The 15657-nt window shown below is 43.1% G+C and overlaps 1 protein-coding gene across 2 annotated transcripts in view; it reads right to left on the reverse strand.

Annotated features, from left to right (window-relative positions):
* HTT (huntingtin) overlaps positions 1-15657 on the reverse strand; it is a 275564-nt gene that overhangs the window by 56389 nt on the left and 203518 nt on the right. For both annotated transcript variants that reach the window (XM_077477874.1, XM_077477875.1), the window contains 3 exons: positions 14655-14800; positions 14284-14461; positions 3825-3923 (listed from right to left, as the gene is read on the reverse strand). In XM_077477874.1, coding sequence (XP_077334000.1) covers positions 3825-3923; positions 14284-14461; positions 14655-14800 — 423 coding nt within the window. The remainder of the gene's footprint in view (positions 1-3824; positions 3924-14283; positions 14462-14654; positions 14801-15657) is intronic.

The following is a 15657-nucleotide window of genomic DNA, read 5'->3' on the forward strand; positions in this document are numbered from 1 at the left end:
ATGAATATCCAAACAAAAATAAATTAAAATCAATAAATGGAGCAGCCAGCACTTCAAATTTTAGAATACAAGAAAACCCCTAAATCAGTGATAACACACTAGTGAGTGAAGAATTTACATTGAATAATTATATAACATAAAATCAAGAAATATGCTGGATTAATAGCACACACTCTGCTAGACTATAATACATTTGCACACTGGAATCAAACATATAAAATAAACATCTAAAATAAACATCTAAGAAAAAAAAAATGTCTTTAAAGCGACTAAAAATATCTGGTGAAAAAACGCTGAAAGTAAAAAACGCGAAAGTATAGTGAAAATCAGTCCATAGATACAAGTCCTTAAAGAGGGATTCCACCAAAAAAAAAAAAAAAAATTAAAAGCCAGCAGCTATAAATACTACAGCTGCTGACTTTTAATAAATGGACACTCACCTGTCCCGGGTTCCAGCGATGCCGGCAGCCGAGGCCGATCGATCGCTCGGCCCTCGGCTGCTGCCGCCACCATTCCAGGTGAGGGAATCAGGAAGTGAAACGAATCTGCTTCACTTGCCGGTTCCCTACTGCGCATGCGCGAGCCGCACCGCGCAATAGGAAATCTCCGCGCTGTCACTGGGACCCGTGTGTGTGTCCCAGCAGACAGCGCGGCAGGGCAGGAAGTGGCGTAGACTCCCGTGGGAGTCTATGCCCGGAAGTGGGTGAAAATACCTGTCTTTGACAGGTATCTCCACCCCCCTCCCCCCTGAAAGGTGTCAATTGTGACACCGGAGGGGGGGGGGGGGGGATCCGATCAGCGGAGGTTCCACTTTAGGGTGGAATCCCGCTTTAAGTGAATTGCCAACGATGATCCGAGTATAAAATCCCTTTGCCCAGTGACAAAACACCCAAGAAGTAGGGGTGCAACGAGTCAAAAAACTCACGGATCGGAATCGTTGCTCAGATCAGAGTCACGGATCGGATCATTTTTCGGATCAGCAAATAATAATTGAATTCGCAAAAACCTGTGAAAATTCCACCACCATATAGTCCCCACTGTAATATCCACAATCTCCCCCACTGTAATATTGGCAGAGCATTGGCTGGGTTATGGCAGAGCATTGGTTGTGTTATGGCATAGCATTGGCTGGGTTATGGCAGGGTACTGCAGAGTATTGGCACGGTATTGCAGAGTATAGGCAGGGTATGGAGGGATGGCTGTGACTGCAATTGTCACAAAGCAGCGCTGTGGGCACTACAGATGCTCACAGCGCTGCTTCCATCCAATCTCTCCCCTCCACTGTACAAATCTGTACACGGAGGGGAGAGAGGAACCGGCGTCATGACAATGCCGGTTTGTTTACAAGTGATCGCTCTGTCATTTGTCGGAGCGATCACATTGGGTGTAGAAAGATGGCCGCCACTTCGGAGCTAGGCCGAAGCCACAGCCTTTCCTAAGGCCGAGATCGCGGAGCGTTCCGCGGATCGCTGCGTGTGCCGATCCGGGCGGGGTGACCCGTTCCGATCACGGATCAGTGATGATCCGTTGCACCCCTACCAAGAAGTGAGCAAATATTCTCCTTACCGACCCCAAAGACCAATAGAATGGTCTCAGCAAGCTCAGGGAATTCGGTCTCCCAAAAACCTATGCCGCAATACAGCTGATGCTGGATAGGTACCACTCAGGGAATATAAATGATAAAAACTCCCATTGTGTAGTATTTAAATGAAAGGTTTAATAAAAATAAATAGATTTCACTTACAAGAAAGTTAGAATATAGCGCAGTATAAAATCACCGGTGTCCCATAACACTCTCCCTGCTCGCTGTCCTCCGCAAAGCTACACCTTCAAAGAGGCAAATGTGATGGCGTCAGAGCACCTCCCTACGCAGCGTTTCGTCACAAGAGGACGTCGCCTGGGCATTGGCTGAGGGATTCTGTGTATGACAGACTGGGGAACAGCTATTTGCTTGTATGGTGGAGCCTCTCCCTTTAACCATGGATGGGGCAATTTCCAAAACATTGGTCTATGCTGGATTCGGTTGAAACGTTTCCTCATGACTGCACAATGGACTCAATACTGCAGAGCATATGAGTGCACACCTTCTGGTAAGTGTGCCCATTTTACTATATATTGGGGGCGGGCTGCACAATGAAGAACAAGTTTTAACCTACTGTGTATCTTCACAGGTGATTTCTTTCCAACTCATGGGACTTTCCATGGTGGACTAATATATGATGATTAATCAGGGACTTTGAGTGACAATTTAGTGTATGATCCTGCTGGATCCTCTACCATTTTGAGTATTCACAAGTTTTTGGGGGACCTGGGTCCCATATACATTTTATCACTTTGTTTAGAATTCACGTATGGTACACATTTGAGCGCTGCACAAATGTTTACACTACATTATAACCAGCCATTCTTACTCTATAAACCTTGAGTGCCTTTGGCCTGCAGGGAGATGTTTGTAATGTGCTAGCTGAAATCTCCTCAGCCCATGGGGGTGGGGGTGTCATTCCTCCATGATGAACCACGCTCGTGTGGAGAAAGAGGAACCCTTGAATTCTTAATACTAAAGTGATTTGATAGCTGGTTGATCACAAATTGTCCTGCCCTCCCTCCAGCTGTCTGCTCCCCGATCCTGCACAGTGTCCTCCATAATCTCTCTAAACATGATCCAACATGTCTGTAGCAGTCTTCTAGAAGCAGTTCTACAAAGCCACTCAGATCCAATTGATGCTTGCATTCTTCTGAGGAAGTCCTTGTGATGAAATGCCTGGTTTCGTAGTACTGCTGAAGGAAATTTAACCCCTTGGAGCCGACGCCTGCTGGCCCTTTAAGGTGTTTAGAATGCTGGGAGGGGTTTATGGTCATGTGACCGCTGTGATTGGCCATCACATGATCTTAATGCTGATGATCGCAACCTGTTAGTCGCCTGTAACTGTGCTGGAAGCGTGCTCTTAGGCACAGCTCTATTTGCACTAATACAGGCAAATATGCGGCCGCTCGGGGCCAAAGCACCTCCACTGAGAGGACGTATATTTGCGTGCACTCATCACCAAGAGATTAATGTAAGTACACGTGTTATTTTAAGGGTAACAACTTTTGTGGGGAAAAAATAGCAATAAAAAAAAAAGTAATAATAAAAAATATATAAATAATATTATATAGCATACACAATTGCGACTAAAGTCATATTACAATTGAATGTTATTTAAAATGACCTTTTCTTTTCAATCTGCAGCTCTGTAATTTTTGGTAAAACGCAATGCAATCTGGCTACCCAGAGGTTACCCGTGTACATCATCTGTACACAGACTGTGTACAGAATGCCCCCCAGAAATGTAATTTCCTGCTTGTGTGATTGGCTTACGGATTTTCTCAGAAGTCTGCACTAAGTTTTTGGTATTTCCTGCAACAAACGTCATTTTGGTGCAATACTTCCAAAAGGGAAATCATGTCTAAAAGGGATTCAGACCCTGGCACTTTTCTCATTAGAGCCCTGCAGGTGCAGCAGCCGATTGATCATTATAAAACCACCGCCATACAGATTTGTTTAGCCAATAAAGTTCCCCACTCAAAATTTAAACTTTCTGTATTAAATTTAGAGAGAGAGAGAGAGAGAGAGAGAGACTTTAGCTGGCCATACACTGAGCATATTTCATCTGGATCCTAACAAAGGACAGCAAAGGTCAATGCGGAGACAGACCATGGCACTAGGGGTGATTAGGAACATGGCTAGGGTAATTGCTGAAGATTTAAACAAGGCATCTCCAATGTTATCATTCTGCAATGTAAAAGGTATAGAATTATATGCACAGCATCAAAACAATATGTACCTTGTACTCGTGAATCCACCTCATCTCCTGCTTGGTCTTCAGGTGAACTGTCTTTCTTCCTCTCTGGGCTCAGAAGTTGCTCTCCAGGTTGAACTGCAACTAAAACACAAAAGCAATGCAATATAAGACTACGTCTTCTACATCCCTTTACTCTCAACCTCAGCTAATATCACATGGCCCATATCCCTGACCACCCTAACATGATAAAAGCATAATTAACCCCAAGCTGTACAGGGTTTGGGAATGAATACAACCAGGTTATTCACCAAATTATTGATTTCAAACAGAAAATCTAAGCCTGGGATCTTTCTGTACATTTTTTTTGTTGGCTCTAAATGTAAAACTATAAAACACACACATATTAAGGACAATATGCACAATTTCTACCCAGCTTCCTTTAAGCAGTACCCTAGCCATTTTCTATTAGGCAGTAAGAGAAATAGAAAAAGGCTTTTAAATGCTAAAATTCATTCATCAAGCAGTTCTACAGATTTACAGCATGGTCAATGATATGTTTCTACTGATCAACTTGGGAACAAACAAAACGCATTGCTATTCCTGTTGAGCTGCCCATCATCTAACATAAAAGTCCCAACTACAGCGAGTGGACAACATAAAAACCTGCATCATGCAGAACATGGCACATTGAGCCTTTACTTATCAAGGCTGTATACAGTAAATCTATAGACAATGCTAAACATCCATTAAAGTGAATGTAAACCCTCTCCTATACCCAGTGACGGGAAAAGTCTCAGATAATACACAGAGATTAAACAAATCTCCCTACATTATTTTTGTATATCTGCAGTCTTTCCCTTTCTACATTCTTTAGAAAAGGGCACTCCCCCCCCTCCCCCTCCACATAGACAGAGGAACAAAGGAACATGCAGAGCTGCAGCCTGAACAGACCAGCTCTCTGCTAATCTTCCTCCAAGTTCCCTCCCCGACACAAATTTCCAGCTGCTTTTATCTCCTGTGTCGGAGAGCTTAGACGTTATCATGCAAATAACAGAGGAACGGAGCAGTAGAAAGACACAAGACTTAGAGCTTTGGAGAGAGAGATAATTAAACACTACAGACAGGGGTGGACTGAAAACTCATGGGGCCCCCGGGAAATCAGAGATTATGGGGCCACACAGTATACAATCACACAAGTTACACATACACACAGATATGTACACACGGTATACACAGATATGTACACACAGTATACACAGATATGTTTCTATTGGCTGAGAAGGTACTGGAGAGGTGGGGCAGCTATAATCTCTGTATTTTTAGACCAAAAGGATGTCGGGTAAGGGACATTTTAGAGGCAGATGTAAAAAAAAAAAAAAACACAGATTTTTACATACTGTCCCTGGTTTTACTGAGGCTGGCAACCCTGATGGGGCCCTCTAGTGGCCCGGGGCCCTCGGGCAGTGCCCGAGTGGCTGAATGGTCTGTCCGCCCCTGACTACAGATATATGTGCCCAGGTCAGATTTCATGAATGGGGTTTAAAACCACTTTAACAGTCTGCTAAAGTGGTAAAATGCTATCGCATCCCATTGGGTACAAACTATTTAAAAAAAAAAAAAAAAAAGTCACAAGAACAAGGAGAAAAAAAATCTCAGCCTCCGCACAATGAAGAAACCCACTGTGTAATAGGCGATAATGCCCTCAGCCTAACTCCATTCAGGTCACATTGATTTTGACAAAACGCTTGGAACCCCGGGAAGATGTGAGATTTTGAAGAAACACGTAGGGGGTGGGGCCTGGACATCGTGACGTCATCACGCATATGGGCAAGGCTGCACGGAATGATTACATTCTGTGCAATTGTATGCTCGCTGGTTCTCCAAGTCTATGAATGCTTTTTAATAAATCATTAACTTGCAGAATTACACTACTGCCTGCCTTTCTTCTCTTTGGGTACATATTGTATGACTGATCTGTGGAACTATTAACCCTTGGGGCCTGGGAAAGGGCGAGCCAGAAGGATCTGCGGCACATGCTCATCATGACCACTCTTTCTATGGGGATCATGGCTTTCTTATAAGAGTATTTTTCTTTTGTTAACCAGGGACCTTGGCTTTTATGGTACGAAAAGAACTATCTTCGAGTCTAGTGGAACTTTACATTGGGACTGTTGACTTTTGTTGTACCAGTTCTTTGAATACATTTTTATTTTTTACACATTATATTTTGTCATTTTGCACTTTTGAGTATATTGGGTGGATTGGATCCTTTTGCGTGTGTTGTGCAGATGCACAATTCATATATACGCACACATTGATTAAGCCAATATTTTAAACTGATTTTGTTCACACGTGGAAAGTATGATTTCGTCATGATTTACAATGTAAAGTAGCTAGCGCCACTTACGCATTTTCGATTTTAGTTTATATGGTGTATCACTAGATATTTGCTGGCGGCTGGATGGTTAAAGTGAGAAAATGTTCATGCTGTGAGCACGGGTTTCTTTTGGTTTTTCCACATTATACTCCTTGCCTGAAATTCATGCTCTGCAGCCTCATGGTTTATTGTCCTGGAATTCTTTTGTAGCTTCTAGTGTTCTATTTTATAGTTGGGTGCATTGTTCACATTATACCGTACATCCCAGCTTCCATCTTCTCCTATATTAGTATTACTGCAGTGCAGGACTTCTTAGTATTTTACTGGAACAACTATTTCCAATTACCAGCATGATGTTTCCTGCAACTGTTGGCCTTCCTGACTTTTTATTGAACAGAAGTATGCAGGCTTATTCACACAAAGCAGCAGTAAACAGAGAAGGGATTCTGAATGTATACCTGACAGCATCAACTGTTACCGAGTACAATATCCTACGTCTCAGTTTTGCTAGCTTTAACATGCACAAACAGAAGTAAAATAATTATAAAGCTGCCTGAAGAAAACAAAAAGCTGGAAATATATGCGATTCCAGAGGTGGAAGCCAATTACAGTATTCTGTATGTAAAATGCGTGGGGTTTGCTTTTTTTACTGCATGGATACCTGCCTGGGAATATGCCAGAATAGAAACGTGAGAGCTGTCTATTTGATGGTTTATGTTCTATAGCCATCACCCTCATTCTTGCTTTTTTACCTAACGAGTCACTAACTTGTAGGATATATGGGCATATCCGGTGTCTTAAAGTGTTACTAAACCCACAGCCGTAAAATCGGTCTGTATATGCAGTAAAGCATGCTTATTATACTCACTGTGGAACCTAAAGGGTTAATCCTCTGCATTGTGTAAAAAGGCTGTTTGAACCTATCTTCTCTGATCCTCCCCTTCAATTGTCCCTAATTCATCTCCTGCTAGTACAGAGCCTTAGGACACTCTGCACATGCACCCTCCTAGCAATACATACACCAAACTGAGCATGTGATCGGCACATGGCCAATCAACACAGTCCAGACAGAAGAAGGTAAGGAGTCACACAACCTCAAAGGACAGTCAGAGGAGAGGAAAAAAAAAAAAAAAACACCTCCTACAAGCTTTAACCAGACACTGATAGAAGTCACAGTTTATATTTACTAAAATAATTCCATTTCCATGTTCTGTGTACTGTGGGAGACCAGATATAGTGAATGCAGGTTCCTGGGTTTAGTAACACTAAAAAGATATGCACAAACTTGCAATCCTAGGCTTTTTACCAGACAAGAAGGAGGACGTGGGCTGTATAAGGTATTTACTGGCAGAAAAAAAATGTTTTACTATCCAAAGTTAAAAAACAAGAACAGATTTAATAGATGGAAAGTTGAAGAAAAAAAAAAAAAAAAAATGACTGAACGTCTGCTTTAAGGTCAGTCACTGGCAAAAAAAAAAAGTTAAGAAGGAATCTACATTTATATCAATGGGGTTAAGAAAAGAATGCACATTTCTCACCAGAAACATGCCTTCTAGTTATTGGTTCAAAATGGCAGCCAAACCAAATAAATGAAAATGCCTCTTGCTTAGTTTTCTGATTAGCTACCAAATCCCAAAAATCCTATCACAATATGTTCTGCTTATCCACAATGAGTACAAATAAACGTCTGGAAGAGAACGTTGGGAGAGATTGTTGGGAGAGAAGGAGCAAAAATAGAAATTTAGGTCTTTCTCAACCGTCTATTGGATTTACTGGTACCGCATCCTTTTACAATCAATGCATACTACAGGAAAACCAACACACACAGGATTTTAAAGGTATCACACCGAAAAATATTTAATTTTTTTTTTTTAAACTTTATTCAAAAAATTTGTCCTAAAAATATTAAAAGACAGCCCTAACAGGGCAAGACTAGATAATAGGTAGAAATATGCCACTGTTTATCATATTGCATATGAGCATCACAATAACACAGCAAAAAGGGAGTATAAGGGAGAAGAAGTTGTATTATCCCGGATGTTATATTTCATCAAGGGTTCCAACAAACAAGGATCTTCTATGCATTTTTAAATGAAAATTATTTTGAATAAAGTTTAAACATTTTCAAATATTTTTCAGTTTGGTACCTTTAAAATCCTAGCTGGTTTTCTGGAACAAAAAAAGTTAACTGCGCTAACTCTTGTATAAGATAATTAAAATTACACAGAAATAAAATAAATTTTATCTATATTATTTACACACACACACACATATACATACATATATATATATATATATATATATATATATATATATATATATATATATATATATATATATATATATATATATATATATATATATATATATATATATATATATATACACACACACACATATAGTGAAAAAATATGTATACCACTATATTCTATTATGCAGATCACCAGTGCCTTATCACATACAATATCTAAACATCGATCATTAAATGATACGCCAAAACACCACAGAAACCCTTTCTTCCCCAATGAATATAGCAAATATAATAAAAAATAAAATGAGTGTCCAGTGTTTCTGCTGGATCAAATGTACCAGGTAATTGATACTGGTGAATAAAATATCTAGCAAGTCCCAGTGCAACTCTCCAATGTGAATGAAGCATTTCTGTGTGTTTTATCCCTCGTCCGTGGTTTTGTATAGCTGATTTCACAAATATTTTGACACCACCACCATCATATGGATTGGCCACTCGCCAGAAGACGGTATAAACACACCTTTGGTTCATTAATGGGATAACCACTCTACTCAGGGTACTTTTCCCAATGATGTCTGTACAATAGATATCCGCCTTCATAGGAAACAGTAATTATTGCGCAGTCTGTCTATACTGTTTTAGTCTTAAAAAGTTTTAAAAAGACTATAAAACTCACATTTGAATGTGCCCATAAGCCGGCACCAAGCCTATCCAGCGGTAAATGAATGGGTGAAGATACCGCCGTATGTCTCCTATGTTAGTTCACTTCTCAAGCCTCGCTTTCACCAGGCAGGAAGTGACGTAGTACTTTTCCCAGCAACCTCTACGCGTTTCGCAAATACATTGCGTCCTCAGGAAGCTTCGCGATGACGCAACTGTATTTTTGAAAAGCAACTACAACGTCATCCGGCAATACTACATCACCCGGCAGGAAGTGTTGTAGTATTTTTCCCAGTAGCCTCTACACTGTGGTGTGGAACTGGGCATATGGTACTGCCTCAAAAGGAGGCCACCATGAGTCCCAGGACTCGCATGCAAAAGCGTAGAGACGACCACTTGCGGTTCATCAGCAGTTTTAACGCGGTTGCAGCTTCTTTCAACTGAGAAATACTCTTGCTTCCATGGAGTCCGGCAGCAAGCCTAGGTACTTCCAAACGCTGAGTCGGTACGATCACCGACTTTTTCAGGTTCAACAGCCACCCAAATTCCTGCAGGGTCTGCATGGTGATCGCCACATCCTCCTCTAACTGTGAGGTGGAAGATTCTCTCAGAAGGAGATCGTCTAGGCATCCCACGATCGCGATCCGTGTTGCCGCAGCAATGCCAAAACAGGAACCAATACCTTGGTAGAGACTCGAGGGGCTGATGCCAAGCCAAAAAGGGAGAGACACAAACTAGTAGTGGGCTTCCCTGACTGCAAATCGGAGAAACTTTTGATGACGGAGGCATATGGGTATGTGCAGGTACGCATCCTGGATGTCCAAGGATGCCAGGGAGTCCCCTTGATGGAGTCAAGCGACTACTGATCGAACTGATTCCATTCTGAACATCTGTACTTTCACAAAGTAATTGAGGACTTTTAGATCCAAGATTGTAGTTCCCAAGAAGGAAGGGGTACGTCCAAACAGGTTTGAGTAGAACCCCTGGGAATGTTCCGATTCCGGAACAGGTACTATCACCCCACGATTCAGCAGGTCCCTTACAGCCCCCAAGAGGGCCTCCCGGCGAGTACGGGTATGCTGGAGGGGAAGAATCTGGTTTGCGGCCAAGAGATGAACTCTATCTTGTACCCAGAGGAAATCAGATCGCAGACCCATTGGTCAGACAGCCAAGAGGTCCACCGGGCTGCAAACTCCCGAAGGCGACCCCCACCCGAGTTGCGGGTGGGGGCAAACCTTCATGCGGTAGCACTTTTACTTGCAGGCTTGAGGTTCCAGGAACGCTCTGGTCCTTCAGTGGTCATCCTGTTGGGCTGAGAATGTTTGGCCGAAGCTCCGGGCGGACGAAAAAGCCGTTTGAGTGGAAAATGAGGGCCCTTGCCTATGGCATGGCTCCTTAGCCTTCCTGGCCTGTGGGAGTAGTGTACTCTTACCACCTGTGTCATTTTTAATAATGTCATCCAAAGAGGCTCCAAAGAGCCGGTCGCCAAGGAAGGGCAGATCCGTCAGGGCTTTCTTGGATGCCTGGTCAGCAGACCAGCATTTTAGCCAAATCAGGCCCCTTAGCACCAATGCTGACACTGAAGCCCTGGATAACAGGGGAAGAATATCCAGGGCCGCGTCAAACGTACTTAAGGCCTTGCACTAGTTGGTCTGCTGGTTCCACGCAGACAGGAGAAGCCTGTTCTCCCAATTCACGGTGCAACAGTTTTGCTCACTCAGTGTCTGCGACAAAAGTACGGATGCCAGTACTGGTCGCATGGTTGACCGCACAACCGTAAACAAGGAACGAGCCACTGCCTCGGCCTTCCTGTCCATGGGATCCTTAAATGCAGGAGTCCCCTCTTCCGGGATCGTGGTTACTTTGTTTAACCTGGATACTGGGGGGTCCACGACCGGAGGAGCCGCCCTTCTTGAGAAAGCTCTCCTCAAAGGGGTAATGCACCGCCATGTATTTGGGGACCGAAAAGGTCCGTTGCGGTCAACCCCATTCCTTGTAGATGAACTTGTCAAAAGTCAGATATGGGAACACCTTAGGTAAACGGGCTGGCTTACGGGACCCAAAAGGGACCGCTACATCAACAGAGGGATTTGCTGACTCCTGAATCTTCAGAGTATCACGCACAGCTGTGATAAGTGCTCCTACAATCGCTTTATCATGTACGGACCTGGACGGGGACTCATCCTCACTGTCCGAATGGTCCTGGTCAGCGTCATCCGATACGACAGAGCAGGGGTCGCCAGCCTCAGTCTGCGTCAGAGCTCTCCCCAGAGGACGGGGGGGGCAGGGGCCGCTTTTTAGCACATTTGCGCCTACGCACCGCCTCCATCTAGGCAACGAACGAATTGAGGACCACTGACAAAGCGTCCAGGGGCACTGCGCATTCCACAGGCGAACTGGATTTCGGGGTAAGAAACACCAGTTTCTGCAACCAAGCTGAGCATACCCTGTCTGCCACCTGAAGGGGACTTAGGACAGTGATGGTCCCACCCTCCTAACTGCTACTGGCTGAGGGGCTCTTTCCTACAGGACTCACCACCCTGACTGGTTCTGCGCTGTCCAGCAAGTAGCGCCTGCGTTCTCTGTCAGCTCCCAGGTGCAGAGGAATTCACACTGTCATCCAAAGCTGCTGCTTATGGCAGTGAAACCGATCTGCAATGTGCCCAGGCTCAAAATGGCCACCGAGCGTCCAGTATAAGGGACAAAACCACAGGGAAAATGGCTGCTAAATTACAGGAGAGCATGCTGCTCCTTGCCCTCACCTAAGATGGCCGCTGAAGACTGAAATCCATGAGGGACAGTGACAGAAAATGGCGGTGATCAGCGCTGCAGGGATCACAGACACAGCCTCAACAAACAACCCCAGGGAGAGAAAAACACACCTCAGGGCACAGCCAGCCAGCGCAGCCACCCCCCCAGGTGAGAGCTCCCCGGAGAGCCCCTGTACATGACACACACACCGCTCAGAAGCAGCCACATGCACCGTCTCCCACAGGGAGGGGGGAGGGAAGATAGGGACAGGGAGAGAAAAGAGGGAGGTGAGGGAAACCCCAGAATCGACCTCTCAGGGAATGCCCAGCTGCTCAGCCCCACGGAGGCAGGGAGGGCTGCAAATTACCAGTCCTGAAGAGCTGGGAGCCATTCTATCACAGACCCATTCTCCGATCAGTACAGAGTGGCTGTTGGCCCCGGCACAAAGGGATGCAGACATCAGTAGCCCGGTTATATGTGTGCCCCGGAGCATAAAAGCTCACCGACCACCTCTGGAGCAGAGGTATGTTGTGGCTGGCCCAGCGTGTAGCTTTAACTTGCACACGCTCGCTGGCCAGGCTGGGGAGACTACAAGGATAAGAGTATCCAGCCTGTCACCCAGCCGGCTGTTGACAGATCACAGGATCTGCTAAAGCAAAGCTTCCGCAGAAAAAAAAACACGGATCGATGGACCCGTCAGGGTTCCTAGGTCCTTCTCCTTCATTAGGCAAAATAAAACTGATGGCTGCATGGCAGGCTGGGGGGTTGTTACCTAAGGGACCGCCCCTTGGGCAGAACTAAAAGTTCTGTGTTTTTCATAACATGTTATGCCTAGTCTTCTCCTAAAGGTGGCGTAACAATCCAATGGCTAAGAGGAGCTGTGTCAGTCTGTGAATACAAGAGAAAATACTACGTTACTTCCTGCCGGGTAAAAGAGAGGCTTGAGACGTACGCTAACATAGGAGACATACGGCGATATCTTCACCCATTCATACCACTGGATAGGCTTGGTGCCGGCTTATGGACACATTCAAATGTGAGTTTTATAGTCTTTTTAAACTTTTTAAGAACAGTATAGACTGTGCAATGATTACTGTTTATTTCCTATGAGGGCGGATATCTATTGTACAAACATCATTGGGAAAAGTACCCTGAGTGGAGTGGTTATCCCATTAATGAACCAAATGGGTTTTTATACCATCTTCTGGTGAGTGGCCAATCCATATGGTGGTGGTGGTGTTACAATATTTGTAGAACCAGCTACACGAAACCAAGGACGAGGGATAAAACGCACAGAAATTGCTCATTCACATTGGAGAGTTGCACTGGGACTTGCTAGATATTTTATTCACTAGTATCAATTAGCTGGTACAATTTAAACTAGCAGAAACACTGGACACTCATTTTATTTTTTATTATATTTCCTATATTGATTTGGAAAAAGGTGTTTTGTGGCATTGTTTTGGCGCATCGTTGAGTGATGGATTTTTAGATATTGTATGTGATAAGGCACTGGTGATCTGCATAATAGAATATAGTGGTATACATTTTTTTCACTATATATATATATATATATATATATATATAAAATTGTATTCACTGTGTAACAGGAGTGGTGTAATTTAATAATATTATACAAGGGTTAGCGCAGTCAACCTTTTTTGTTCCATTTTTTCACTCCACCCAAAAGGTGGAATGCCTTTTTGACTGTAGCAAACAAAATTATTCTCACATTAGACAGGTTTTATACATATTTTGTTTTATTTTTTGCGCCGGTGGCTATTTTGTTCATATTTTTATTAGGTGGTTTTCGCTTAGTGATTTCTTTAAAGGGAAACTCAATCCTAACATTAAAATCTCTAAATCTACAGGCATCCACTATCTAAGATTAACCTATCTAACCCTGTAAAGAAGAAAAATCACAGAGAAGGCAGCCGACAATGGAAGCCCCATAGAAACTATGGGTGACATCACGTCCCATTCATTTCCCAGCCATCGTCAGCTGTCTCCTCTGCAGAACTTCTGCTGCTGGAGAACGAACCGTCTTCAAAAAAGGTATGTATAGCGATTACTTCTTTGCAGGGTTAGAAAGGTTAGTCTTAGATAGTGGATGCCAGTAGATTTAAAGCTTTTAGTGTTAGGGTGGACTTCACCCTTAATATACAAGTGAATGTCACCCACCTGCATATCAGATTATTGAAGATGGATGTCCAGTGCATGCTAGTCAAAAAAAAAAAAAAAAAAAGGAAAGCGCCCGGTCTCCTGGCACAAATTTACAATGCTTACACATTGGGCTAGGCTTTCCAGTGCAAAGGATTTACTGCAATTCGACTCCACTGCTATACAGAAATCCTAAAGACATGAAGCCCCGCCCCTGTCACTCAAAAGTGTCATTGGTAGTCCAAAAAGCCATTAAAATACACATCAGGAGACAGTAGCAACAGCTCATTAAATTCACTTACCAGCCTCTATAATAAAGCGGATGCAGCTGATAAGGGAGCAGGCGTGGGTCACATACTCTGCAGAGGCCAGCAAATTCCACAGTCCGATCTGTTGTAAAGTCAGACAGCAACACTCCAGCACAGCTTGGAGATCCACACTCAGTGGTATTGGTTCTTGCACAAAATGCAAGGACACTGCCTGCAAACAAAGACACATTCATTTGCATGTCTGTAGGAATGGAGAGTTAAAATAAAACTATTTACCAAAATAAACAAAGCCAAGATAATTTTTTTTCAAATTCTGCCCAATTTTGTACAACCAACATTCGTTTTGCCTTGTTGTCCAACACCAATGTTTACAGATTAGTACTTGTAACCTAACCTTCTCTTACCTCTATTGACATGACCACAAACTTCACAATGTCCACTTCATTTTCCTGTCGTATGTGAAAAGACTGAGGTATTTTGGGGAGTGATCGCAGGTATTGCGCCAGCGCTCGACAAAGGGTGACAAGGGAGTAATATACTTCAGAATCACCTGAAAGAAATATCACCACATTGTTACTAAGACTCCATGCACACTGGACGTTAAAATAAAGTTATGAAAACGGCAGGAGCTTTGCAGCGAGTCTTAACGTTTTTGAAATAGCGTTTATTAGCTTTTTTTTTTACAATGGATCAAAAACATTAAATACCGGTGAGCCATGTTTTTAAGCGTTTATCGACGTTTGGCATTTTTTTGGTGGTCAGAAAAAGATCTCCCGAGCGCAATTTTATGGCGTTCAGAAAACAGCCCATAAACATCCAAAAATGCCAATGTGTGCATGGAAGCATAGGATAACAGAGGGGAGTTTATGGGCTGCTAAAAAACAAAACAAAAAAACTAAACTCCCAAAAATGGCCGTTTATGTGCTTCAGTGTGCATGGAGCTTAAAGATGCACAGAAGCTGCAACATTCAAATAACCAACCCTCCCCTTACAGATAGACAAATCCAAGGCTGTACTGCACAATCACACAAAGCTGAAAAGATTAGCATTTACTTCAGGTTATCAGGCCTGATGCAATCTTGTTGTTAGCATATATTAAGATTTATTTATAGTCAAAAATGTTGTTTAGTTTTGGATAGAGTAGTGAAGTGTAAAGACCCTTGTCCATTTATGGTTTGCTTCCGAGTCTCACTGGAGAGTGTTCCCTTCACATCCTGTTCTTGAGACACAACAGGAAGAACCATAGCGAGTGTAAATCGCTCTAAAGCCTCGTACAAACAATGAGAATATTGGACATTTTTTTTTTTTTTGCATTCTAGTCTTATTTCGAAAATTAAGAGGTTACTCAACTAACAAAAATTGTTGCATGACAGAATACAATTATGGAAGTGATGTAATGCATTCTTT

The sequence above is a fragment of the Lithobates pipiens genome, unplaced genomic scaffold, assembly GCF_037356315.1.
Source record: "Lithobates pipiens isolate NorthernLeopardFrog02 unplaced genomic scaffold, aLitPip1_a1.2 Scaffold_13, whole genome shotgun sequence".
Classification (NCBI taxonomy): Eukaryota; Metazoa; Chordata; class Amphibia; order Anura; family Ranidae; genus Lithobates; species Lithobates pipiens.